The sequence below is a fragment of the Daucus carota genome, chromosome 6 (genome assembly GCF_001625215.2).
Source record: "Daucus carota subsp. sativus chromosome 6, DH1 v3.0, whole genome shotgun sequence".
In the NCBI taxonomy this organism is placed as follows: Eukaryota; Viridiplantae; Streptophyta; class Magnoliopsida; order Apiales; family Apiaceae; genus Daucus; species Daucus carota.
Window position 1 is genome coordinate 37,461,355 of NC_030386.2, and position 25,061 is coordinate 37,486,415.

Consider the following 25,061-nt stretch of genomic DNA (forward strand, 5'->3'; position numbering starts at 1 on the left):
GACGAAGTGGTGAGATTATTGACTATTTTTGATAAATTTTGAAATATAAAGTACACCCCAAAATCAGATGGTTTTGATAAGTTTTGAAATATAAAGTACACCCTAGAATCAGATGGTTGGAACATATGGATTATGGAGTATACTGGTTTTTGTGCAACCTTTTACTTCAATTGAATTTTTTAGACATTTGTATTTCTATACAATATATTGAAGTTAAACATATTAAGTTTGGTTGCTGATTTTTGATTTATAATTTGTTACAGTAGATTATAATTTATAACTGTCAGATCGGTTATAGTATTAAGTTGATTAGAATCACTATATTATATTTTTATATCCATTAAAGAAAGGTTCGAATTTTGTTATTTGAAAAAATTATTAACAGATAAGATGTTAACTTCCAATATGATGTTGTCTTTTAAATTAGAAAAAATAACTCGGGTTTTTCCCATTGACATGAGAAGGGGAATAAAGTATGGTTATTGTAAGAGTTCTTACTTCTTATAGAGGTTGGCCGTAAAATTCCTTTTGCAACTTTTGTTTTTCGTAAACTGAACTCTAAGATCATGTCCCGAAACATAAAAATAAAAAAATTTGAAAAGCAATAGACACACTCAGCAACTTATTTACAATATTATAGTATTTTCTTATTATGGAGTATTAATTTCTCGAGCCTTTTCTCTTTAATCCTCAATATTGTAAGAAAAATCAAATCTATTCTACTTTTGTTGGCTGCCCTTTTTTTTCTTTTTTCTTTTTAAAATCTATCATTCATCATTCGATATTTGTTTAAAATTAGTGAGAATAGATATATATCCGCAACAAAGGATATTCAAGTGTCCCTTGACGAAGGACATTACAGCTACCAGCATTAGATGAATGTTGGGAGAATGGTGTCCGTAGGCAGCATCGCATCTCTCTTTTATCAATCTTATATTATTAGTAGTAATAAATTAAATCATATTTGTTGTGCGCATAATGCATGTGTAATTACAAATCCTCATTGCTCAAGATGGCGAGCACGAACCTTGCTGCAGTTGTATAATTTTGACCAATTTTAATACTCCCTAGTAGACATGCTATTATTTTATAAATAAAAGATCAACCGCCATACTTGAATTTAAACTCCTGTTCAAAATAAGATCTTCTCTTTCAAAGATTCACAACAATTATAAAGAACCTTCTCAGAAAATGCTCATGGCCATAGATTGGTCGTTGAGATTGTCGTTTTTTTTGGATTTTTCAAAAAGATTGCGCGGAAAATACTTTTCTAATCCGAGCTTCTGATACAGAGGTAGTAGATAATTCACACACATGCGCACACAGATCACAGAGGTGCGTGTTTTGTGAACATGGCCAGTTCATAGTCACATTTAAGTAATCCCTGCAATACAAAACAAATTTTGGGTGGCTATATCTAGTCAGATTGCGATAGACAAATAGCGATGCAAGATAAGCATTCATCTATATTTTTGAGCTGAAAAAGAACGAAAAAAATTTAATTTGCAGGAAGAATTTAAGTAATGGGCTGCTGGTCTGCAGAAAATGCCACTAAAGCTTACCTCCAAACCGTAAAATTGGTGAGTTTTCAGCTATTGGACGCTCTTTTTTAGTTTGATTATGTTCATATTTTTTTGTTTTGTTTAATTTTGTGGGTGAATTTATATGCAGGGAATGAATGCTAAGGAGCCAAGTGTAGGCGAGTTCGTGTCTGCATTTGCTGCAGGAAACAATGCACGACTGATGGTAATTGTCTGTGCCACTACAGCAGGGTGCACCGTGGCAGGCCTTGTTGCTGCAGCTTATCAGACTGGGGGACGAGTGATCTGCATTGTGCGCGGTAACTCAGAACTTAATTCCTCGATCAATGCACTTGGCTGCAATGCTGGTCGAGTTGAGTTTGTCGTAGGGGAAGCTCAGAGTTTGTTGTCAGAGAAATATACAAACGCAGATCTTGTGGTCATAGACTGCAAAATAGAGAACCATGAAGGGATATTTAGAGCTGTGGAAGCATCAGCTACAAGGAGTGAGCCTAAAGTTAAGAAAATTGTGATAGGTTATAATGTGTTTATTTGTAAGGATCCGTTGCGGTGGGGAGGCTCGAAAACACAAGTTTTGCCTATTGGAGAAGGGTTGCTAATCACAAGGATAGATGGAAAGAGTGAGGAGAATAAGAAGAGAAGTCATTGGATTGTTAGAGTAGATAAATTTACAGGAGAAGAACATGTATTCAGGATCAGATCTCCTCGTAAAAGAGTTAATAAGGCTTGAAAAGGATACACACATAACTCAGATTTTGTTCACCGGATTTGTTTCAATTCAAGGGCAGAAGGACCGTTAGAAACTTGGGTAGGGATTGATGGTCATGGCGTAAACAGAAATATTTATGTGACCGATTCCATCCAAGTGAACCGAATTGTATTAACTGGTCCCGGTATTTATCACGGAGACACGATGAATTGAGATCCGACCCAAAAGTTCTAAAAATGAATTAGATCTACATGTCTTACAATTTTCAAATATGAAGGACTTGTAGTTTCATCATCAGATCTCCTTGTAAAAAGGTTATTTAGTACTATTTGGTTGTTAAACCCTACAACTGAAGGCAGCTGACATACGAATGATAATAGCAAGTAGAAGAAAATGCCGTGTATACATCAAAAAATCTAGGATTAATATGTTTAGTGTTTTTTTTCTACGTATGCTACCAACATACGTGTGTAACATACGTGTGTCAGGACCCGGATCTATAACTGAGATCGAGTATAAACAGGCTATGTTAAAAGACCTGCGAGTCTCCGACTTCAACAACTCTCAGAATCGGCTACAGTACGGAGTAGAAGAAGACATAAATCAGTTGATCATGATCACGGCTTAAAATTATTTACATAATCAGAGAGAGTATTGTCGCTACACACTCACAGAGACCATAGATGAAGCAGAGAGAGAAGTATTGAGTTCTTACAATCTGATCAGCAATATGATGCAAAAGTATGGCTTGACAGTACTCCTTCCGTCAAAAAAGATTTTTTCACGCATTTGTTCAATAGAGGTATTTATAAATAATATTTTTTAATTTTTTGTTTTGTTACTTTTGTATAAAAATAGAAGATCCATATTTTTAGATAAAATAAAAAAAATTTAAAAAATAATATTTACAAGTTTATCTTCCAAACTCATATAAATGCGTGAAAAAGTCTTTTGGACGGAGAGAGAGTAACAAGCTAGTTGTTTAGATTTCGGCTCATCACTTGCAAGAGTTGATCCGGCCAGCTAGCAGCAGCCACGCACCAGCTAGCAGGAACGGTCACCTGTGAACTATGATTCACAACGGTCGTCTGGCAGAACTCAAGGCTGGCAAAACGGTCGGCACACCAACGTTCACCCTCCCTATAAATCCCCCCAGCTCCATCTCTCATTCTCTCTCCACCCCCCGCTCTCTCAGTCTGTGACTCTCGCCCTCTAGCTTTTAATTTTCCGGCGAGCTGAAAAAAATCCGGCAAGCTTAAACGAAGTTTACTCGGTGTATAATTAATAGTTCCTCCATTTTTGAATATCGGCATTTTTTATCTTTTAACACGCATTTTAATACGCTTTGATCACATAACTAGAAATATTATTTTTCATATTTGTTTTATGAATAAAAATATTGTTCTAATTTTGGGTTTAGAAAAAAAATTAAAAACAATTTTTTTTTAACTATATAGTCGAAACATTTTAACATACGTGCCACAGTGCTAAAAAATCTAAAAAACGTATATTTAAAACCTGATTAAATAGTTAGAAAATCGGTCGATTTAAAATACCGATGTATAATCCAAATTTTAAGGTTAAATGGTTATTCAATTTTTAAATAATCAAAACTAAGTACCTATATTTTAAGAATAATTGAGGGTTTTATTGATATCGATATTTTTTAAATAATTTTAATTTTTTAATCATAGAGTTTAAATTTTTTATTACTCCTTCCGTCCCCCTGAGCAGTATACATTGGGGGACGGGAACGCGGCACGGACTTTAATGCTTCTGGAAAGTGTAGTTGTGCAATCTATTTTAAAAAATTTTCTTTTCTGAATTAAAGTTTGGATGTTATATTTTTATACAGAAAAAGAAAATCTCAAAAATAAGTTACGGAACTATCAATATACTTATATAAAGGAGAAGCGAGGGGCGTGTAGGTGGCGCCTCTCACATCGCTCCGTTCTATTTTTCTAATTTTCTGGAATTTTTGGATGAAAAATACCAAAAATTAGAATTACCTTTTTTAGTTTCGGATATATTGGAAGCAAGTTTCAGAATCTGATTTTGTTTCAGATTATTTATGGAATATAGTAGTTTGAAAGTTTTAATTTGATATTGTTTCTATATAATCTGATTTTGTTTCAGATTATTTATGGAATATAGTAGCTTGAAAGTTTTAATTTGATTTTGTTTCTATATAAAGGATGAGCGAGGGGCATGTAGGTGGCGCCTCTCACATCGCTCCGTTTTATTTTTCTAATTTTCTAATTTTCTGAAATTTTCAGATGAAAAATATCAAAAATTAGAACTGTCTTTTTTAGTTTCGGATATATTAGAAGCAAGTTTCAGAAATCTGATTTTGTTTCAAATTATTTATGGAATATAGCAGCTTTAAAGTTTTAATCAGATTTTGTTTCAGATTATTTAATTATGGGAAAGAGTAGCACACAAGTCTCTCTGCATCTATAAATACTCTATAGGTTGTAGGGTTTTGGATCATCTTAACACAAACTTCTCTCTTAGTATCACAACCCTAGCTCTCCCTCGTGATAGTTCTATTACTCGATTTCTAACTTGGTGTTGCCGTTCTTCTGGTGAAGGCTGTTTATACAGTATTAAAAAAAAAATTGTTGTGAGCAAAGGTAGTTATAGACCGCTATGTGGGAGTCGATAAATCCAAACACGGGAGAAGAATATAGTCTTGACATGATATTGATGGATGATAGGTTATTCTTTTATAAAATTTGTTTTGTTCATCGGACATGTTTGTTGTTGTTAATTTTTATATGATTTACTTTGCACACAAGAAAATATTATTCATGTATTATCTGTTTGCTCTGTTCAAACAACTTTTAAGTGAAGACTGTTCATACAATATTAAAAAATAAAGGTTGTTGCAAGTAAGGGTAGTTATAGACCGCTATCGCACGGATTTAAGTTAGATGTTTTTCAATCCAAAAAAATTGGAGGAAGGTGACAATGTAAGAACATGATTACTTTTCAAAAAAAAAAACACAAATAAAATTAAGATTTGTCGTGCTTTAAATTGTTAATTACGTGTAGAAATTTATTTTCATATTTTCAACATGAATTATAGTTTAATTTTGCAATTTTATATATTAGTATTGTCATTACATCAAGATTTTTATAATATAAAATTTGATTTATCCTACAAATATTAATTTTTAATCATTAATATATTTTTTATATACAGCCACAAAATTATTGCATTCTACAAATATTAATATTAGATCGTTAATATAATTTTTATAGGCCGCCGCAACGCGCGGCTTCTCAACTAGTATTTTATAAGAGTATTGAAATGCGTGTCGAGCAGTTAAAAAAAACGTATCGAATTAAATGGGAGAGAGGGAGTAGTAAATACAAATTTAATTCTTTTTAAACAATTTAAATTGAATTCAAAAAATTCAGAAAAATCCGGAATACTGACCGTTTTTAAATTCTTACAAATAAGTGGATATATTAAAAGTGTGGTGACCAGAGTCTTCTGTTTCACTCTCATATTTCAGAAAGTGACTATACATATCGATACAGACACAAACCTATAGACACGGAGGGATACGCAGAGATACTGGGAGAGAGCGAGAGAGATTTATCAGAGAGATAGAGAGATGGGGAAAGATCTCAGCAACGATCAAGTATCATCGATGAAAGAAGCGTTCACGCTATTCGACACCGACGGCGACGGCAAGATCGCACCGTCGGAGCTCGGAATCTTGATGCGATCTCTCGGCGGCAATCCAACACAAGCTCAACTAAAGACGATCATCGCCGAAGAGAAACTCACCGCCGCTTTCGATTTCAATCGCTTCCTCGAGCTCATGTCGAAGCATCTGAAGCCTGAGCCGTTCGATCGGCAGCTTCGAGACGCGTTTAAAGTGATAGATAAGGATGGAACGGGATTCGTTGCGGTTGCGGATCTGAGGCATATACTTACGAGTATTGGTGAGAAATTGGAGCCTGCTGAGTTTGATGAGTGGATCCGTGAAGTTGATGTTGGATCTGATGGTAAAATTAAGTATGAGGATTTTATTGCGAGGATGGTGGCTAAGTGATTCTGTGAGTTCTCAGTTTCGTTCTCGAGCTCTCGTTAAATAATTATTTATCTATTGAATCGGTGATGGGGATGTTATGATTATGTGGATGTGTAGTTTTGTTTGATTTGATATAGTTAGTTTATGATGAATGAGAGTGAGAGTGAATGAGATTTAACCTTGAAGTAACGGCTAACTTGATGCAATATTTTGTCTGTGGAATGTTGTGTAATTGTGTCTATATTTAATTTATTTGCCTTCAGTAGTCGATTGTATGGTAATTAAATAAATAATAGTGTGAGATTAACCTTTTGAGAGAATAGATGACATTATTCGATATTTTCGAGAGTATGCTTGTTCTTTTATTATCATTGTACGCGATTTGAAATGTGCCAATGACTCTGGACTACATATATATGGTAGGAGTGTTAATTGTTGTAATATGCTAGTTGTCGCTGAATAAGTGACATGAATGTATTTGATTATGTGGAATTGTGGTTTCGTTGGATTTGGGTGGCCGTTGTATTGTTGATTAATTATAAAGGATTCTACAATTGTTATGCATGTTATTAGAGCATCTCAAACAGTGGTGGCTAAAACGATAAAAAAATACCAATTATGTGAAGGGTTGTGCTCTGATGAGTCTGGTTATAATGTCTGACTATATTTTAAGTCGTTAAAAACTGAATACATTATATTAAAATGGTAATAGATGATGTGTAATCTTCATACAAGTCTAGAGGTTGAACAAATATAGCCAATATCACGGGGTTGACTGAATTTTTAGACAAGGGGAATGCCCGTTGGAGCGGAGAAAATTTTACATATTCTCTATGTATTTATGGTATCTTTTTATCCATTTTTAGCCAAGGTTTCCAATGGGTTGTAGGTGCTCTTGGAGTGTTGATTTTGATAGAATATCTTAATATGGGTGCTTTCATGGTGATTTTTTTTTTGTTTGAAGATTTTAGTACTTAGTCAGTAGGAGGTTTGCTATATACTATATATAGAGAGAGTAGCATTCATAGAGAATAAGATATAGCATTTTGAAATTTTGGTGTGGAAACCTTGATATACACTGCCTCTTCACAAATTACATCAATATAAGCTTGAAGGCATGGAACTATGCAAGTTCTCATATCTTGTCTTAAAGCTGAAATTTGGAGGAGAGAGTTCCAAAATAAAACGAGTTATTTGATATTTAATAACCTCATTGGAGGGAGTAGATTAGAAAAATGATTCAGAAGAGAAAGACACAAACGTGTGATAGGGTTATCTTTCTCACTGTGTTGTTCCCTAATCCCTATATTTGTGCTGAAAGAAACCAAAATGCGGGATATTGATGTCGCTGAAGTTAGTTATATCCGTTTTGTACACTTCCGTTAGACGCTGAAAAGAAGTTTTTTGGTAGTGGAAGAATTAAATGCGTCACTTAGACTTTCTGTCCTGTTGTTTTTATTTTGTCTGCCGCATAGATTATTATCTCATATTGAGGCAGTTGGTCATCTTATCAAGTCTCTATATCTTTGAATAAATTCCTTCATGAATGATTCTTTTTAAGCTCTATTAATCAGTTCTAGGATTTGGTATGAGTTTATTGTATTTGGATACGGCATGTCCATTAAAATATTCGTTGATGATCAAACCTTTGCTAGGGATTAATCATTGAAAATAATGGTCAATCTTGAGTCCTGACTGCAACACTTACTATAGCAGAATTACAGAATTTTAAGTATTGACACAATAGTATTAATTTCATTTATAAATAATAATGCTTCAATAATAAGGAATGATTGATTAATTTTTTTCTTTCCTTGTGTGCAGGTGAACTGAAGTGGTGTTATATTTCTAGCTCAAGGATGGACCAGTCTTTTTGCGGCAAAAGTCTTTTGTTCGCCTGTTTAGTGTGGTTGTGTTTTCAATTGACAGCTTTCAGTTTCTGTCTGTCTTTTGTTCTAACAGTGTACAATGTGTGCATCCAACTTTATTAAAATTAACGTGTATGTGATGTTATAGCATTTCAGAACTAATTTAGAAGGCTCCTGGTTTATGAAGACATTTTTGTGGATTGTGGGTTTTGTGTGTGGATAATCTTATTTCTTTTGCTGAGTCTTTATGTAATTGATTTATTTGCAACTATTGCAGTCAAAAAAAAGGTAAGTGTGTACAAGCCTGATAAGTATTTTGAAGTTGTTTATCTAGAAAGCTTGACAGAGGACTGAGGACTGAGGAGTACTACTTATCTTCACGCACGCATGATCAACACTTTGAATACCTAATGACTTCAATTTCGCGTAACAAATTAGATTCGTAATATAAGGCCGTTTTGTGCAACTGATTGTCGTCCCCTTATTTTGCATAATTACAATTTAAATAAGGGTAATGTTATATGTATTAAATTTTATAAAGAAATTATTATAAATTAACGTGTTAATTTGAAATGATTTGATTGAGAAGATTAATGAATGTACGTGAGAATCTAAAATAAGTTAAATTATAACCGACAAATATATAAACATTTTTTTTAATAAATAGGTTATAATTTAAAGTATAAAACATATTGTTTAGGTGCAAAAACTTCATTTAATAATCTTATTAACGGACAAATTTTTATAAATAACTCACATAATTAATTACACCCAATATATCAAAATTAAGTGACCTAAACATCGACTTATATGCCACTCTTGTTTAAACCTATAAAGCTATAACAGATATAAGTTATATAACTAATGAGGAAAGTATTATGAAGACCGCTATTTTATCGGAGAACTCGGAGACCACGTGTGTTCTGCAATCAAAACACTATAAAATATATTATTTTATAAAATATGTTCTACAAATATCATGTATTCATTAAAATTGTTGAAGATCATCTATGTTTAATAAGTATATAATGTATTGAACAAATGTTCTGCAAACTAAACATATTTTATAGAACAAAATATTTTGTAATGTTCCACATTATAAAACTTATATGATATTCAAGATTTTAAATGAAATGATGATTTCGTTAAACATGATTTGCAAAACTATATTTTTTGTAATTTTTTATGAAATATTTTACCTGCAGAACATAGGTGGTCTCCAGGTGACCGAAAAAAAATACGGTCTCCATTAAACTTAACTCTATAACTAATTAATAATTTAATATTTGTTTTAATACAAAGTATTAAAATAAAATTAAAATTAAAATAATAAATAATAACTGATATACATGAACATATAGAGAGCTGCGCAGATCATCCGAGGTTCCAGCGGCCGTGTCGAAGCCCAAGTCCAGTCCATAAACCCTTTGATCCTATAAAAAAACGCAACCCTAAAACCCTGGACACTTAACCCTAATCATCTGCTACGATACTCAGTCTCAGCCTTTGCAGAAGCAGCAATCTTTAACCGGCAAAGCAATCAGACATGGCGGCCTATGCAGCAATTAAGCCGGTGACAAAGCCTGGCTATGAAGAAGCCCAAGATTCCCTTCACAAGATCAGAATCACCCTCTCCTCCAAAAATGTCAAAAATCTCGAAAAGGGTATCCGTACATTGGTTTTATAATTTTTTAATATTTTCTTTACGATGACTCTGTATAGATATAGTTAGAGTTGCATGTTATGTGTATAAAGCATTATGACTGGTCTGAATTCTGAAATATGTTACATTAAGTTGGTGCTTTTTCGGTATTTGGGATTTTGTCTATGGAATTTACGGTAATTTATACAAGAATGGCATTGTTTTTGGACTAATGTACCTTCCGAATATATTTGCGTCAAGTACTTGTCATGTTACAAACTTTTCGGCTTTCTGTTATGTGATGAATCTGGTTGTATTTGTGTTGTGATTGCTTGTTTCTGTAGTTGCGATTTGTTCTCGGCTATTAGGGTTTATGTGTAGGATTATCTTCTATGAAGCAAATTGATCAATTTTCTGTGGACACTTGTACATTCTCTGAGATAAGTAAATGTATAAATGCAATTGTGATGGATATGTAATTGATAAGATTTTTGGATTTTGGCGAATAAATTGTTGATATGAATCTTGTCATCGAACTTTTGTCTGATATATGAATGTTGTTTTGATTATGTGTTTAGTGTGTGCTGATTTGGTCCGTGGAGCCAAGGACAAGACTTTGAGGGTCAAGGGACCTGTCAGGATGCCCACCAAGGTTCTCCGCATTACAACTAGAAAGGCTCCATGTGGTGAAGGTATTAATGTATTACCGTCTAGTGTTCTTAAAATTTTCAGTTTTGTATTGCGGACTTTGTGTATTTTGATGTTTTCTTAACTTTGAAATTATCTCTTCATTCTTCACGTTTTCTGTATTTTGTTGTGAAATATGGAGTTTGTGTCAACTATTGGTAGATTTTAATCACATACAAAGTGGTATATAATTATGGATCAATCCTTTCTTGATCGAGTGAGCACAGGTCTTTTACCTGCTCTGTAAAAATAAAAATCTTATGAAAAACAAATGCAATTTTGTTTGCAAACGCTCACATACACTCACCATGTATCTGATAATGAATTGTACCCACCTGCTCACAAAATCATATGCATGTTTATATAAAATTTTAATTCTGACATTTCTTTCTGATATATAGGTACCAACACATGGGACAGATTTGAGCTCCGTATCCACAAGCGTATTATTGACCTATTCAGCTCGCCTGAGGTGGTAAAGCAGATTACTTCTATTACCATTGAACCAGGTGTTGAGGTTGAGGTCACCATTGCTGATCCATAGAAGATCTAAGCTTGCTTTGATGGCTTTTTGGTGTTCTTATGATATACGTATGATCATCATGTCATTTAAAGTGTCTTGAGTAGTAGTTATGGCGTACAAATAAATTTTTGGAGTAGAAACAGATTTGTTTAGTTTTTCAGAAGCAACCGTACTGTCAATTTCTGTTTCAAGGATGCAATTTGACAATGATAATATTATTAAATATGATTATTTTTTTTGAGATACTTCAAGAAAAAGATTTGCATCTCTTGTATAATCTTATTGCTAGTTAATTTTGATTCTGGCTTGTGTCTTTCCAGTTTGTATAGATTCATAAGAACACAAGTACACAAATCTACATCGTATAGCTTAATTCTTATAACTAATTTACATCTCAAAGTTTACTTTATTATGTTTGTATAATGATAAAATTATTCAAATTATGGTGTGCCCCTCACGTGCATAAAAATCTCTACCAATAAAAATCCTCCCCTTTACCAATAAAAATCTTCCCCCTAAACAAGTAGTTGTTATTGCATGCCCGTAGCCTCACACCAGAAAGACCCTTCAAATTATCCTTTTTATAGCAGAATATATCCTTTTTATTATCATAGAGTAAGGTCACATTACAAAACATACTACAGAAGCTTAAAATCACAACAGAGTCTGAAAAACTGCAAATCTATGGCAAATTAATTTTTAAATTGTCAAAGATACTCATAAAACTACATTCTCGGTATGAAGATACACCCATCTTGAACCTGATTGTGCTGCAGAAGTTCCCTGAAAAATCAGGGATAAAAAACAAACTGAGAAGAAAGTACTAGTAGCAGCACTACGACTATCACTGGCTTTAACACAATTCCTTGGCTGCTGCAATCACAGCTTCCACAGTTAATCCGAATTCTTTATATATCTTATCTGCTGGTGCACTTGCTCCAAAATGATCTATTCCAATCGCCTTTCCCTTGGATCCCACAATCTTATCCCACCCAAAGGTCGTTCCAGCCTCTATGCTGACCCTAGCTGATACATCAGCTGGCAGAACACTTTCTTTGTATGCAGCAGATTGTTCGTCAAACAACTCCCAAGATACGAATGATACCACCCGAACTGTCTTTCCGCTCTTCCTCAGCTCATCAGCTGCTTTTGCAGCGATTTCAAGTTCGGAACCAGTTCCAATTAAGATAATATCAGGCTTGTTACCTGAAGAGTTATCAGTAATAATATACCCACCTTTCTCGACTCCTTCAATAGATGTTCCAGGGAGATTGGGAAGCTTTTGACGTGAGAGGGCTAGAACTGAAGGCCTCTTTCTGTTGAGAACTGCAACCTTATATGCACCAGCAGTCTCGTTCCCGTCAGCTGGTCGGAGCATCAGGATGTTTGGCATGGCACGGAAACTTGCTATATGCTCTATAGGTTGATGAGTTGGACCATCCTCTCCAAGCCCGATGGAATCATGAGTCATCACATAGATGACCCCAGCTTCACAGAGTGCAGAAAGCCTCATGGCTGCTCGCATATAGTCCGTGAAAACAAAGAAGGTAGCACAGTAGGGGATGAGGCCAGGACTGTGGAGTGCAATTCCATTACATATAGCACCCATTCCGTGTTCCCTAACGCCAAATCGTACATTACGTTCCTCGGGGGTGTCCTTTTGAAAGTCGCCGAACATTTTCAGCAGTGTCATGTTGGAAGAAGCAAGGTCTGCACTCCCCCCTAAAAGTCCAGGAAGAACTTTTGCAAGAGCATTCAGGTTTGCCTGAGAAAGATTACGAGTGGAATCCCCTGGGGTTTCTGGAGTATAAGTCTGAAAAGAATGATTTGTCATAAGAAATGTATTTATTGTGATTTAGGATAAATAAAAAACTATGTTAAATACAGTTCATATAGGTATAATTATGTGTACACTGCATAGCAGATAGAAATAAATAACCACTCACCGGAAGAGCCTTTTCCCAACCAACTGGAAGTTCACCACTAATAAGAGATTTCAGTTCTTGTGCTTCTTCTTTGTATTTCTTCTCATAATCTGCAAATTTGGCATGCCATTCAGCTTCCAAAGCAGCACCTTCAGGGGTATGGCGGCTCCAGTGCCTGTCACATGTAAGGGTAGACACGAGATCTTATTACTATTCTGTAGCCACACAAAATTTAAACTTAAATAAACTATAACGATTATATACTTTTTAACATCCTCTGGCACATGGAATGGCTCGTGTGGCCACCCAAGGTTCTTCCTTGTTGCATCAACTTCTTTAGCACCCAATGCACTACCATGTACACTATATGAGTTGGCCTTGTTAGGTGACCCAAAACCAATTGTGGTCGTGACCTGGATTGAACAAAATATATAAGCGAGGTATATATAATATCCAACAAAGCAAAACTTAGCTTGCAACAAAACTATCGGGTGGATGAAGAAACCTTAATCAAAGTAGGTTTGTCTGTAACAGCTTTAGCTTCCTCTATAGCAGCACGGATCTCATCATATCCAGTGTTACCATTCTTTACCCATATGACATGCCAACCAAGACCTTCAAAGCGCTTATCAACAGATTCAGTGAATGCAATAGCTGTGTCACCGTCAATTGAAATATGGTTGTCATCATAAAATGCAATCAGCTTTCCAAGTCCCCAATGACTAGCAAGAGAGCAAGCTTCATTAGAAATTCCTTCCATTTGACAACCATCTCCAAGTATCACGTACCTGAAACAACAAATATATAGAGGAACAAAGACAGATTAGCAAACTTTGTTCATTAATCATGTGAGAGCAGAAATACAAAACTAAGAGCCTATCTTTATTATTTAGTAAGCATCTTTTATGCTTTTGCAATGTCTGACTACAAGGGTGAACATAAAAGAAGAAAAATAAAAGCTAGCTTCTTACGTGTAGTGATCAACAATTTCGCTGCCAGGTTTGTTAAATCGTGCAGCCAAATGCTTCTCTGCAAGGGCTAAACCAACTGCATTTGCAACACCCTGGCCAAGGGGACCTACACATAAAATAAAGGAAAAAAGTAAAAATATGGTTCAGGAAAGATGGAGCAAAAGATGAAGCAACGATGACTAGAGAATAATGTAAGAAAGCAAGGATTATGAGAAAACCAGTAGTGACTTCAATTCCCGGAGTCTCAAAGTTTTCAGGGTGACCAGGTGTTTTGCTTCCCCACTGCCGGAAACTTTTCAGGTCTTCTTCCTAATAGTTTCAGTCAAAATGTAAGTAACAAAATTTAAAGAGAGAATCATACTATCACGATTTAACAACTTGACAGACATTATATATCTTATGACAGTGCTAATTAGATATTGAAACAAACACATGAACTTTATTCTTACTCTTATCTAAAAGGAGATTAAGTAACTTTTAAGCATATGTCCAGTTTCAGCTGAACTAAACCAACCACTCTACGGCGTTGCATTCTTTTTCTATCGATACGTATTTTTTCCTCTCTTAATGTGTAGCTCGTGTTCTCACTAATATTTGTACCAAGTTCCTATTTTGTTTCTACTACGGACTAAGTTCACCTAATTGAAGCTTAAAAATAAATAATCTAATTGAAATTAATGTTTTCCATCTAAATTCTCACACCGCCACCTTACAAATAAAGACCATGGGGAGAAAAATGTGCAACGCGAAAAATCTATGGCGCATATAAAATATCAGCACATGCTGCAAAGACAAGTTACACAACATTGTGCATGCACAAAAAGCTTATTAATTATTGAAATATTGAACAATGGTATAGATTCTCTAGCAGAGTAGCTCATCTAAGATCAACAATGTACAGCCAAGAATTCGACTCAATTTTAGTCAAAACCCGAAAATGACATCTGACATGAGACACACAACAGATTTATTTCACTCGAGAACCCGAAACTGTCACCCTGTCTAATTATACAAACTCAGCAACATCCAACAAGCATAATCAAAAAAATCAAGAATCACATAGTTGACTAAAAACATAACATACCAAGATTTGAAACATTGAATTTGAACAAGTAACATACAATTCAGTCAAATGTTGAGATGCATGTATACCTTAACACTGTCATAACCAGCTAAGTGAAGAAGAGCATACTGCAACATACACCCATGTCCAGCCGACAAAACAAACCTATCCCTGTTAAACCAAAACGGGTTCTTCGGATTATACTTCATGATCTCATCGTACAGTATATGACCCATGGGTGCACAACCCATGGGCAGACCCGGATGACCCGAATTCGCCTTCTCCACCGCATCAATCGCCAAGAACCTAATCGTGTTCACTGACTTCTCCACCAACCCCGTTTCCGTCTTCTCCGCCACGTCGACCGCCGCCGACGCCCGCACTGCGGCGGCGCGTGAGCCCACGCGCCTCGAGCATTTGAGAGAGGTTGCGGAGAGATTGACGGTGGGGAGAGAGATTCGATGGGGGTGCTGAGAAATGGCTGGGAGAGATCGGGAGAGGGAGAGAGATTGGGAGAGAGTCAACGAGGAGGGAGATGCAGCTGTTGCTGACGATGCCATTGCTCTGGAGAAGTCGTAGATCACTCAGCTCTTCTGTGTGTGTAAAATATTTGTGAGTGTGTGCGTTTTTATATAGTAGCGCACGATTGTGGAGAACTGAAATGTTTCAGCGGTCAAAACTAGGTGGAGGCGCAGTCTGGCCGTTGAGATGGGGAGACGAGATGATCGGGGCCGTTGAATTTTGTTGTTTATAAATAGTTTATGTTGTGGGACTCTCCTTGATATCTCCGTCTTTGTAAATAGAATTTATTGAATTATTAAATCGAAAATATATTATTTATGCTAACAATAATTAAAATCAAAATATTTTATTTATCGTAAAATATTAGTTTATTCTATGAATTTAACATGGCTGTAGGGTAATATGAAGAATGGTTGTTAGATTATTGAATAATTAAATTAATATTGAGAAAATAATGAAGTAGTACAATAAAGGTCTTTATTTGTAAAATAAGATTATCGTGGCCATTCAAAGGCATAAAGGTCAAGGAAGTTGGGATCTGACCAATTATGTAGTTTTGGGACTTTTGGCCCCTCACGCAGTCACACACCATATTGTTATTATAATAAAATATTTTAATTATTTTTATTTCTGGCAGCAAATTAGCAATAGTTTAAATTATAATAAAAGTAATAATGTTTGAACTTTACATGAGTCAAATAATGTTTGAACATTAATTTAATTTGGTGAAGATATTGGACAAACATGCAGATTCAGAATAAATTGTGTTTCAGTAATCCGAATTATTGCTGGATATATTCAAAATAAATAATATTTTTTTAAAGTTAATGCTAATTTGATTTCTTTTGACAATTTCTAGAATGGTGTTTAGCATTCTTCATATGTGTGCCTTTGTCAAAAATTTATGAAACTTGTTTCCCACAGGCCACAGCTATGGCTATACATTTCTGGCTTACTAGTTGGGCTTACTCCCATCTTCTATTTTGGGCCTTTTCTTCATATGTGTGCGGTTTTCTGGCCTAGAAAACAGCACTAAACTGATTAGTCGTTAGACCTAGATTTGGGCCTGTTTTCCTTCCCAAATCGGGTTCGACCGTTTGAACTTTGACCCTATCTGACCAGAGCTAGAATTAGATTCCCAGATTGCAACTCAAACCAACTGAATCCAGCAAACACAGTCAAGTGAGACAGACGGTGGGGCCAGCTGTCGTGGTCCAACGCTCACCTCAAAGCTCCACCGCTAACCTCCACCACAACTTCAAACGCTCCGCTTTCAAAATGTTAATTCAATCCATCCATCCTTCCGCTGCTAAAAAATTTACCCCAGGACCTATAAGAAAAAACTCGAATTTAATTCGATAACAAAAAACTCGACTCGATTCGTTTACGGCCTCGTAATACAATGGCAACGACTTTCCTGCCACTCTCTTTCAACAAGCCCTCCCTTTCCTTCCTCAGAACTCCACCACTTCTATTTTCCTCTTCAACTGTACGGACCTCCGTTTCAGTTTCCTGTTCCGTCAATCACGCCGGTGCTGACAACGAAAGCACCGCAGTTGTATGGTACAAACAAGACCTCCGCATCGACGATCATCCCGGCCTCGTCTCCGCTTCGCGTCACCGGAATTTAATTCCTCTCTACGTGTTTGATCACCGCGTTCTTTCTCGTAACCTATTCTATTTTTCCCTCCTTTTTCTGTTACAGTATTTATGAAACAATTGTTCTGCACTTTTCAAAATGTCGCGTTTGAATGATTGTTATGCAGTCTCTTAGAACTCGCGTAATGTATGTAATGTATGGACTAATTGTTGTGGCGCGGGGATGTGTGGTCGAGTTGATGATTTACTACTTACAGTTTAATGATTAGCTTTTAGCCGTAACATAGTCATTCTTAGAGCCTAGAGGCATTGCAGGACAACGAATTCAAGCATTGTAGGATTGGTTCTTACATTTTGATATTATTAAGGTTAACCACAATCAGCTACCTAAGCTAGTTCATTATTTGAATGATGACCTAGGGTACACACGAAGTGATTTATTTAGGCCATTCATTGGGAATTATATCTACTGGGTCATTAAAGGATTATTTTACTGATTACTTTGTTCATGTAGATGATTAGGTTGAGCTAGGCATTCTAAAACGGTGGTGCCTTTTCTGTTATAGCTAATATGTTGATATGTGAAATTCGACCTTGATTATTTTCTTTATTAATACAGGGTATTCTGAAGAAATGTTTGAACTGCTAGTCTTTGCTGTGAAGGATTTAAAAAAGTCATTGAGGGATCAGGGATCTGATCTGATGATAAGGATCGGGAGTGCTGAAAATGTCATACAAGAACTTGTAAAAGAGGTTGTTTATAGTTTGCTTAGTCTGCTATTTATTGTCAAGGAACTGAAGGAGCTTCAAGCACTCATTAACTCAGTTTGTTCGAGGAGTGGAACAGGTTAAGGCCACCCATATATTCACAGAAGAAGAGGTAGAATATGAGTGGGCAAGATTGATGGAGACTGTCAAAGAGAACCTAGCAGCATTGTCTGTCGAAGAGGGTAGCCCAAATTTTTTAACGTGGTCTACTCCTTTTTATGATATTAAGGTCATATGCTTCTAATTTTTTCTTATAATCTTTATATAGCCCTATCAATTTCATAAAGTTTACGTTTCTAATTTCTTTTTCCACTCTAGAATGTAGGGGATCTGCCAATTTCACACCAAGACTTTGAGAAATTAAAATTGCCAGTACTTTCTCCTCTCTTGCCCCCTAAATTACCTGAGGTTAAGATGAATATATGCTGGGGTAAGTTCATTTAGTGTATTTCTGTTTAAAATGTTTAGTTTCTTTTAATTTTTGACACATGATGGTGATTTGGAGTTCTGGACATGGGCCAGTGATAACTGCTTTATGAATCAGGTACATTGCCAACATTAGAAGATTTGGAAAGTTTTAAGAATGAGCTTGTGAACAAACCAGAAGATGAATTTATGTCGATTAAGAAAACTTCAGCTGAAGATATATTAAGGAAAGCTGAGGCTCTTTCAAATAATCAAATTAAAGATTCGTTGAGTAGTTCTTACAAGCAAGATAATCGCAGGAAACGAAGAAATTCTGTATTTTTAACACAAGGGAGTTCAGTAGGAGGTGGAACTGCTGATGTACTGAATGCATTGGCTGCATATTTGAGATACTTGGAGGGTACCATACGAGATGACTGGCAGGAGTATGTGTTGCCTTAAAAAGTGGAATCACTTTTTTTTTCTTTTTCTTTTTTTATAATATAATTTATATAAACTTATCCAATCCTGTCACCTACTACATAGATTCTGAAGTCATTACATCAAATGCTTAATCCTCATTGACCATGTTCAACATATAATATGTCCGGGGGAAGGTTAAAATTATTTCCACTAGAACTTGTGCGTTATTTTGCATAGTTACGTTGATACCCCTCTCCTCTCTGTAACAATTGGTCGAGGTTCAAGCCTCATTGATGGAGTGGGTATGTGAGTACTTGAAACTGTAATTGATCATTACCAAGAAAACGAACAAACATCTATATACATACATAATTATAAAAGATCTTTAACTAATTGTTCATTTAATATGAACCAAAGAACCAATTTCTTAGCTTGATGATATGGCTATGAATCTCCATGAAACATTGTCTTCTTAATTGCAGTATTTTATATTTTAGAAGCATGTGTGACATCTGCATTGCTGTAGTATACACATGAACTGATGATCTAGTCATTGCTCACAGTAAGTAGTTATATGGTCTACCTCCTTGGCTCAGTAAGTATTTGTTGCTAGATAAGTTAGATTTTATGATTCATATCCTCATTACTATTTATTTTTATTTTGTACTATTAGCTTTTAAATTATCCTGAGAGCTTCAAAAACTTATTTTTCAACTGCAGAGTACATGAAAAGTTGCGTGAAGCTGAAATCCGGGAAGGGGCTTCATTTGATGTTCTTTTTGGGTCTGCCCTTTGCCTTGGAATCATTTCCAGACGGAGAGTTTATTTTGAATCCATCAAATACGAGAAAGAACGAAATGCTGGGTTCCTGTCACCCTTTGGATACTCAGCCGCGACTGTTGCAGCAGCAGTTGACAGTGTTTGTTCAAAGGAGGTACTGGTCCTATATATTGTGCGTTGAAGTGTCACTTTTGATTTGATAGATCAGGTTGAACTTTATGTTTCAAATAATTACTTGACAAACTTGAATTTTTGTCTGGTCTTTGCCTCAGTGGTATTGGCTAGTGGCTCTAAGAAGCAGACTGATTAACAAAGGAAATCACAATATTAGGATCTGGAGATGGAATGGTTATCTAATTCAGGCGAGCAAAGTTCTATTTAATTTCTTTAATGTGTTAATATCAATCTGTTATTTGATAGTTGTTAAAATACTGAGTTAAACCTAAATTTATTGTCACAGTATACTGTAGCCGGGCATAAAGGTCCTGCAATTCTTCTTGTGCATGGTTTTGGTGCTTTTTGGGAGCATTACCGTGACAATGTAACCAGTATAGCTGGCGACAAAAACCGGGTTTGGGCAATTACCCTTCTGGGTTTTGGCAGATCAGAAAAACCAAATGTTGTATACACTGAACTGATGTGGGCCGAATTGGTAAGAGATTTTATAGTTGAAGTTGTTGGGGAACAAGTGCATCTTGTTGGAAACTCGCTTGGGGGTATGTGCAGCTGACTTTGTCTACATCATCCTCATGTTTAATAGGTTGTTGTCGGTCATTTCAAGAGTTCTTTTATCACCTGAAAAGTCATTATTGTTTTACAGGCTATTTTGTTGCTATTATAGCTGGTCTATGGCCTGCATTAGTGAAGTCAGTTATTCTTTTAAACAGTGCCGGCTTTGTCATTCCTGGGTTTTCTTCTATGACTTCTTCCAAAGTAAGATGACTTCCCTCTATTTCTGTATTCCATTGTCAACTATCCATTTTCTTTTCATAATCACTGGCATCTATCCATAAATTTTAGTTGCTGGTAGAAAAGGCCTATCTTGTCATCTTATTTCCTGCATTTTGTGCTTTTTTGTTTCACAAGAGGCATGTAAACCTGAGTATGAACGTCATTTACATGGACTAAGATGCCGTGCAATAAGTTTTGGTAACAAGAATTATTAACAGTAAAAGGTTATATTAGTGAATATTATAAACAATCGTCTGCACCCCTGAATTTCTGTAAATTTAAGAATATAAACGCCTTAAGGGGTTATCTCTGTACCTGTAAAATAGCTGGAAATAAGCCATCCCTACAAGGTTACAAATCTATTTTTCATTACTATTTACTGTGAACTAATTACCTACATGAAAATAATTGACATATGTTGTTAATGATATATGATCCATTTAATGGCTTCTCCCAACAGCTTTAAGGGTTTTGGGAGAGAGTCTCTAAAAAGGTATCAAGCTCAACTTTGAACATCTGTATGGCTATACTTTAATATTCTCAAATGTATGGACACCTTGGTTTGTTGCGCCTTGACGAGCTTGTGATTTATTGTTTCCTGGTGATTGTGCCCCCTTAGTAGGATTGTTTTGCTGATCTACTCGTCCATCTGAGGGGAAGTGTAAGTAGGATATGATTTACTTTCTTTAAGGCGGAGCTATCGATCTTCATTGTCTTCTCCCTGCACCCTCAATCCCCTGTTTCCTTGTAATTAAAGTAGCAATATATAGAGGTGTGTGTGTGTATACTTACACACACACATACATACATACACACATACATACATACATACATATATATATACATACATACATATATATATATATATATATATATATATATATATATATATATATATATATATATATATATTTTTTTTTTTTTCAGGGCTAGTATCGCTTCCTTTATAGACTTCATGCGTGTTTCTGTGTGTGTAGTGGATTTTTCCTGGTTCAGATAATAAGGTCTGAGCGCTTCATCTCATTTGTATAGAATGATATCTCTGTGACTGTGTATTTTTGTATGAGCTTCTTACAACCTTGAAGCTCTATAAATGGTTGCTTTGTTAGGAAAGACAAGTTTCTGGGGCTGTATGGTTGGGTGCCAGAGTTCTGCTTCTCTACCTGAGGTCAAGTATCCGCAGTATAGTGAAGAAATGCTACCCAAATGTAAGTACATCAACAACTTTATTAGGTTGCTAATTTTGAATCATGTATTTACAACTTAAGCTGTGCAGAACCCGGATCGTGCTGATGATTGGCTTATTAACGAAATGACTACAGCTGTATCCTTATGGTTGCGATAAAAGTTGTGTGTCAAACTCTACAAACCTCCTTCCAGTTTAGTTGCTATTTCCGTGAAAGTACAATAAAGTTGTTTATGAATGAATACAACCAATTACTCCCTTATTTTTCGATGTATCTGATTCTTCCATGAATTTGGTATTATGATTTATATGCCAAAAAGTTTGAAGCATTGGCCTTCCTAACTTAAGTTTCTTTGTGAGCAGACCTTGTGCTGGTGGATAAGTGAACAAATAATTTCAATATCTGGTTGTGCTTGCTAAGCATGTAAAGTGTGTTTTTCCTTGACAAACATTACAGTCATATGATCCTGGTGTGGTCAGGGTCCTAGAAAGCATCTTCAGCTTTGATCTATCAATTCCTTTGAACTATCTTTTGAAAGGAATGGAGAAAAGAGTCCTTGTTATACAGGTGAGATCTCTGCAAACAAGATCACATTGACTTAAGTTTTTTTAATATATTCCAGTAACTGCTGATTACTGCAACAGGGAATGAATGATCCAATTTCGGACTCCAAATCATTTTTAGCTATGCTTACAGAACAGTGCAGAGGAATAACAACCAAAGAAATAGATGCTGGTAATTACAAAGAAATAGTACTTTGTCATGGTATATATCGTCTCTCAATACTAAGTTTATCCCAGTATCTATTTGTAATTCTTTGTCTTTGTTTTAGGGCACTGCCCACACGATGAGCAGCCAGGAGAGGTTAATTCTATTATCCTGGAATGGGTTGTTAAAATTGAAGATGATAGTTATTCTACTCAGGTACAACTTGAATTCACGAACAACTGAACCATGGGGACCTTCTGCAACCCCAGGATATGATGAAGTGAGATTCTTGGTCTCTCTCAATATCTCTCTTGATTTGATTAAGTACAAGGAAAACACAATGAAGAGGTAAATATTGTTAATATATTGAATAGGCATCTAACCTTGAGAGTCTGTTCAACTTGGAGAGACTCAATCTCACGTAATTGTTGATAAACTTGTAATCATTTTGTCGAGCAGTTTATAGTAGGAATATATATGACGTGTAAATTCTGATATATGATCAATTAAATCTCTTGTGGTACCAAAACGAAGTTTTAACTTTTTAGGTTCCTGGAGCAGCCAGCTGTTTGGTTTATGTGACTTGGTTATATCTCAGTTGCGTGAGTACTAATTAGATGTAATTTATGGTATATGATACGAGAAAAGGAAAAATAATCTTTCCAAGCGAGCTTCCGTACAAAAGGTGTATGCTCACATTATGAATTTATAGGGTACTATGTTTTAGTACGAACGGTAAGTTAACTTATTTTCATACTTACGTCTGACATTAGAGAAAATGGGTTGTTTGGCTCTACGTTTTGGTTTATTCAGGAATTGGGTCTGGGGTCAGAATAAAAGAGGTAGAGAGAAGATGATTTAGGATGCATGTCCCATGTATTCATACAATCTTGATCTGCAGAAAAGAGGCTATCATTTATGTAACATCAATTACAAGTCAATAGCAGGAGAAGCGAGACAGTGTTATGACTGTTAATCAAAATTGAAGAAATCGATCTGGGTTAGTAGAGAACTAAGGATTTGAGATTGCAGGGAAGGGAATATAATGGGAATTATTAGAATAAGTTACAGGACTAAACAATGTTGCAGCGTTTAGTTAAGTTTGTAGGACAGCATGTTTAGTATTAATGTTATAACTGTCATGTTTGCTAGCAGTGTTGGTGGCCGACGCTTCACAGTATCCCTAACTGCCTTAAAACATTAGAAAAATTATCTCAGACTTTATTTTTAAGGAACCACTATGAAGGCCTTGTTTCAATTTTTTAATAAAAAATTTATCTCTCCTTTTTTACACTTCTGTCTCCTCTCTTCATTCTGCTTCCCTCCGATTGTAATTCAAATATATTATTATATTAGTAATTAAGAATCAGAATAAAATGTTGTTGGTTGATATTTTATGTAATTGTAAGCTACTCTGTAAAACATAGAACCATTCCGATGATGAGATAATGATCTTTCTTATTACAATCTGATAGGTTATCTAGTCTGGGTTGGGAATCCGACGGTTTAGCAATGCAGAAAGCCCTCGTCGAGTCGAGCCTTTAGTTGCATAGAAGGAAAGAATAATGATTGTAGCCACTGTAATTCTGGCTTACTCTGTAAGGTGCAGAATATAACATTCCGTGGGACTGGTGCATTCTTAACCTTGTATAGTTATGGTTTTGTGCCAGACCACGCAATGCACGTCTCCCTCAACTTAAAGCTCTGGCCATATCTGTGGCCCCTCTAACATGTGATATGCTTTCAATCTTCGTATGCTGTATATATGTATATACTTCTCTAATCTTTCACCTTCATCTCTCATTAGCAACTGCTGCCGACATGACCAGATCGTACTACCTCGTCCCCTTCTTTCTCCTCCTCGCCTTCTATTCTGAGGCAGCTTCCTCTCCTATACCAGCTAACATTGGCTTCATCAAGTCCTCATGCAACGCTACAGCTTATCCTGACCTGTGCATTAGTTCGCTCTCCCTCTATGCCACAACCATTCAAAACAGTCCGCACCAAATGGCCGTGATGGCCTTGGAGGTGAGTCTGAACCGGACCAAGTTAGCTCAAACCTTCATGCATCTGCTCACCAAGTTCAAGGGTCTTACAGCTAAACAACAAGAGGCTATCGCGGATTGCAAAGACGAGGTCGAAGATAGCTTGGATCGGGTGAACAGGTCCTCCATAGAGATGAAGAGTCTAGGTCAGGCCGGTGGTCAGGAGTTCATTTGGCACATGAGCAATGTCGAGACATGGATCAGTGCTGCCCTCACCGATGATACTACTTGTATGGATGGGTTTTCGGATCTGGCTACAGAGGGAAAAATAAAGGAATCAGTTAGGGCACAAATAACTAGTGTTGCGCATTATACCAGCAATGCTCTGGCCTTGATCAATAGTTTTGCTGCAATGCAGAAGCACTAAAAGTATAACCAAATGAGTACTATATACTATGTCTATGTCCAAGGACTAAGGATTGTGCAAGTTCATATAGAGCACTTTTTTCTTTTTATGTTACGTTTGTAAGATAAAATGTTGTAAACTTGTTTATGATTACTTGAATAAAACTATTTGTCTGTCTAATAGAGATATGCCCAAACTACTATCGAATAGAGAAGAAATAGAATATATTTATTTTTTAATGACTCGACAATATTAGCAACTTTGGTTACACCCTTATCGGAAAAGCTCTAAACTGATCTGTTTTTGGCGCTCTGCCTGTATGGTGGTGACGAAGGGTGCGCGCATTAAAGCT

At 35.7% G+C, this 25,061-nt stretch overlaps 6 protein-coding genes across 8 annotated transcripts; 5 read left to right on the forward strand and 1 right to left on the reverse strand.

Annotated features, from left to right (window-relative positions):
- Positions 1–1,216: 1,216 nt before the first annotated feature.
- LOC108227750 (uncharacterized) lies at positions 1,217–2,724 on the forward strand. Its single transcript, XM_017403071.2, has 2 exons — positions 1,217–1,580; positions 1,672–2,724. The coding sequence occupies exons 1-2, from the start codon at positions 1,524–1,526 to the stop codon at positions 2,269–2,271; spliced, it is 657 nt and encodes a 218-aa protein (XP_017258560.1). The 5' UTR covers positions 1,217–1,523; the 3' UTR covers positions 2,272–2,724.
- A 3,017-nt stretch (positions 2,725–5,741) lies between these two features.
- Positions 5,742–8,405, forward strand: LOC108224421 (probable calcium-binding protein CML13). Its single transcript, XM_017399043.2, has 2 exons — positions 5,742–6,321; positions 8,121–8,405. The coding sequence occupies exon 1, from the start codon at positions 5,874–5,876 to the stop codon at positions 6,315–6,317; it is 444 nt and encodes a 147-aa protein (XP_017254532.1). The 5' UTR covers positions 5,742–5,873; the 3' UTR covers positions 6,318–6,321; positions 8,121–8,405.
- A 1,164-nt stretch (positions 8,406–9,569) lies between these two features.
- Positions 9,570–11,261, forward strand: LOC108226626 (small ribosomal subunit protein uS10y). Its single transcript, XM_017401619.2, has 3 exons — positions 9,570–9,828; positions 10,385–10,498; positions 10,895–11,261. Exons 1-3 carry the CDS (start codon positions 9,711–9,713, stop codon positions 11,035–11,037), a joined length of 375 nt encoding a protein of 124 aa, XP_017257108.1. The 5' UTR covers positions 9,570–9,710; the 3' UTR covers positions 11,038–11,261.
- A 422-nt stretch (positions 11,262–11,683) lies between these two features.
- LOC108227965 (transketolase, chloroplastic) lies at positions 11,684–15,620 on the reverse strand. The gene is made up of 7 exons (XM_017403378.2): positions 15,065–15,620; positions 14,131–14,221; positions 13,913–14,018; positions 13,447–13,729; positions 13,206–13,354; positions 12,963–13,116; positions 11,684–12,829 (listed from the first exon to the last, which is right to left on the reverse strand). The coding sequence occupies exons 1-7, from the start codon at positions 15,533–15,535 to the stop codon at positions 11,870–11,872; spliced, it is 2,214 nt and encodes a 737-aa protein (XP_017258867.1). The 5' UTR covers positions 15,536–15,620; the 3' UTR covers positions 11,684–11,869.
- Positions 15,621–16,609: 989 nt separating this feature from the next.
- On the forward strand, positions 16,610–24,889 carry LOC108227240 (uncharacterized). Of its 3 annotated transcripts, none has more exons than XR_001807846.2 (15): positions 16,610–17,164; positions 17,716–17,849; positions 17,944–18,093; positions 18,183–18,294; positions 18,409–18,715; positions 19,413–19,626; positions 19,745–19,834; positions 19,933–20,188; positions 20,293–20,405; positions 21,533–21,631; positions 21,700–21,747; positions 22,067–22,177; positions 22,255–22,345; positions 22,443–22,666; positions 23,794–24,889. XR_001807846.2 is itself a non-coding variant. In XM_064079471.1 (15 exons), the coding sequence occupies exons 1-14, from the start codon at positions 16,900–16,902 to the stop codon at positions 22,559–22,561; spliced, it is 2,109 nt and encodes a 702-aa protein (XP_063935541.1). In that variant the 5' UTR covers positions 16,610–16,899; the 3' UTR covers positions 22,562–22,598; positions 23,794–24,889. The 3 variants fall into 3 exon arrangements, 2 of the variants coding, with proteins under 2 accessions (XP_063935541.1, XP_017257777.1); XM_064079471.1 differs by having other exon boundaries at positions 22,443–22,598; XM_017402288.2 differs by lacking the exon at positions 23,794–24,889 and having other exon boundaries at positions 22,443–22,865.
- On the forward strand, positions 23,883–24,889 carry LOC108227245 (21 kDa protein). The gene has a single exon (XM_017402294.2). The coding sequence runs from the start codon at positions 24,056–24,058 to the stop codon at positions 24,728–24,730; it is 675 nt and encodes a 224-aa protein (XP_017257783.1). The 5' UTR covers positions 23,883–24,055; the 3' UTR covers positions 24,731–24,889.
- Positions 24,890–25,061: the final 172 nt, after the last annotated feature.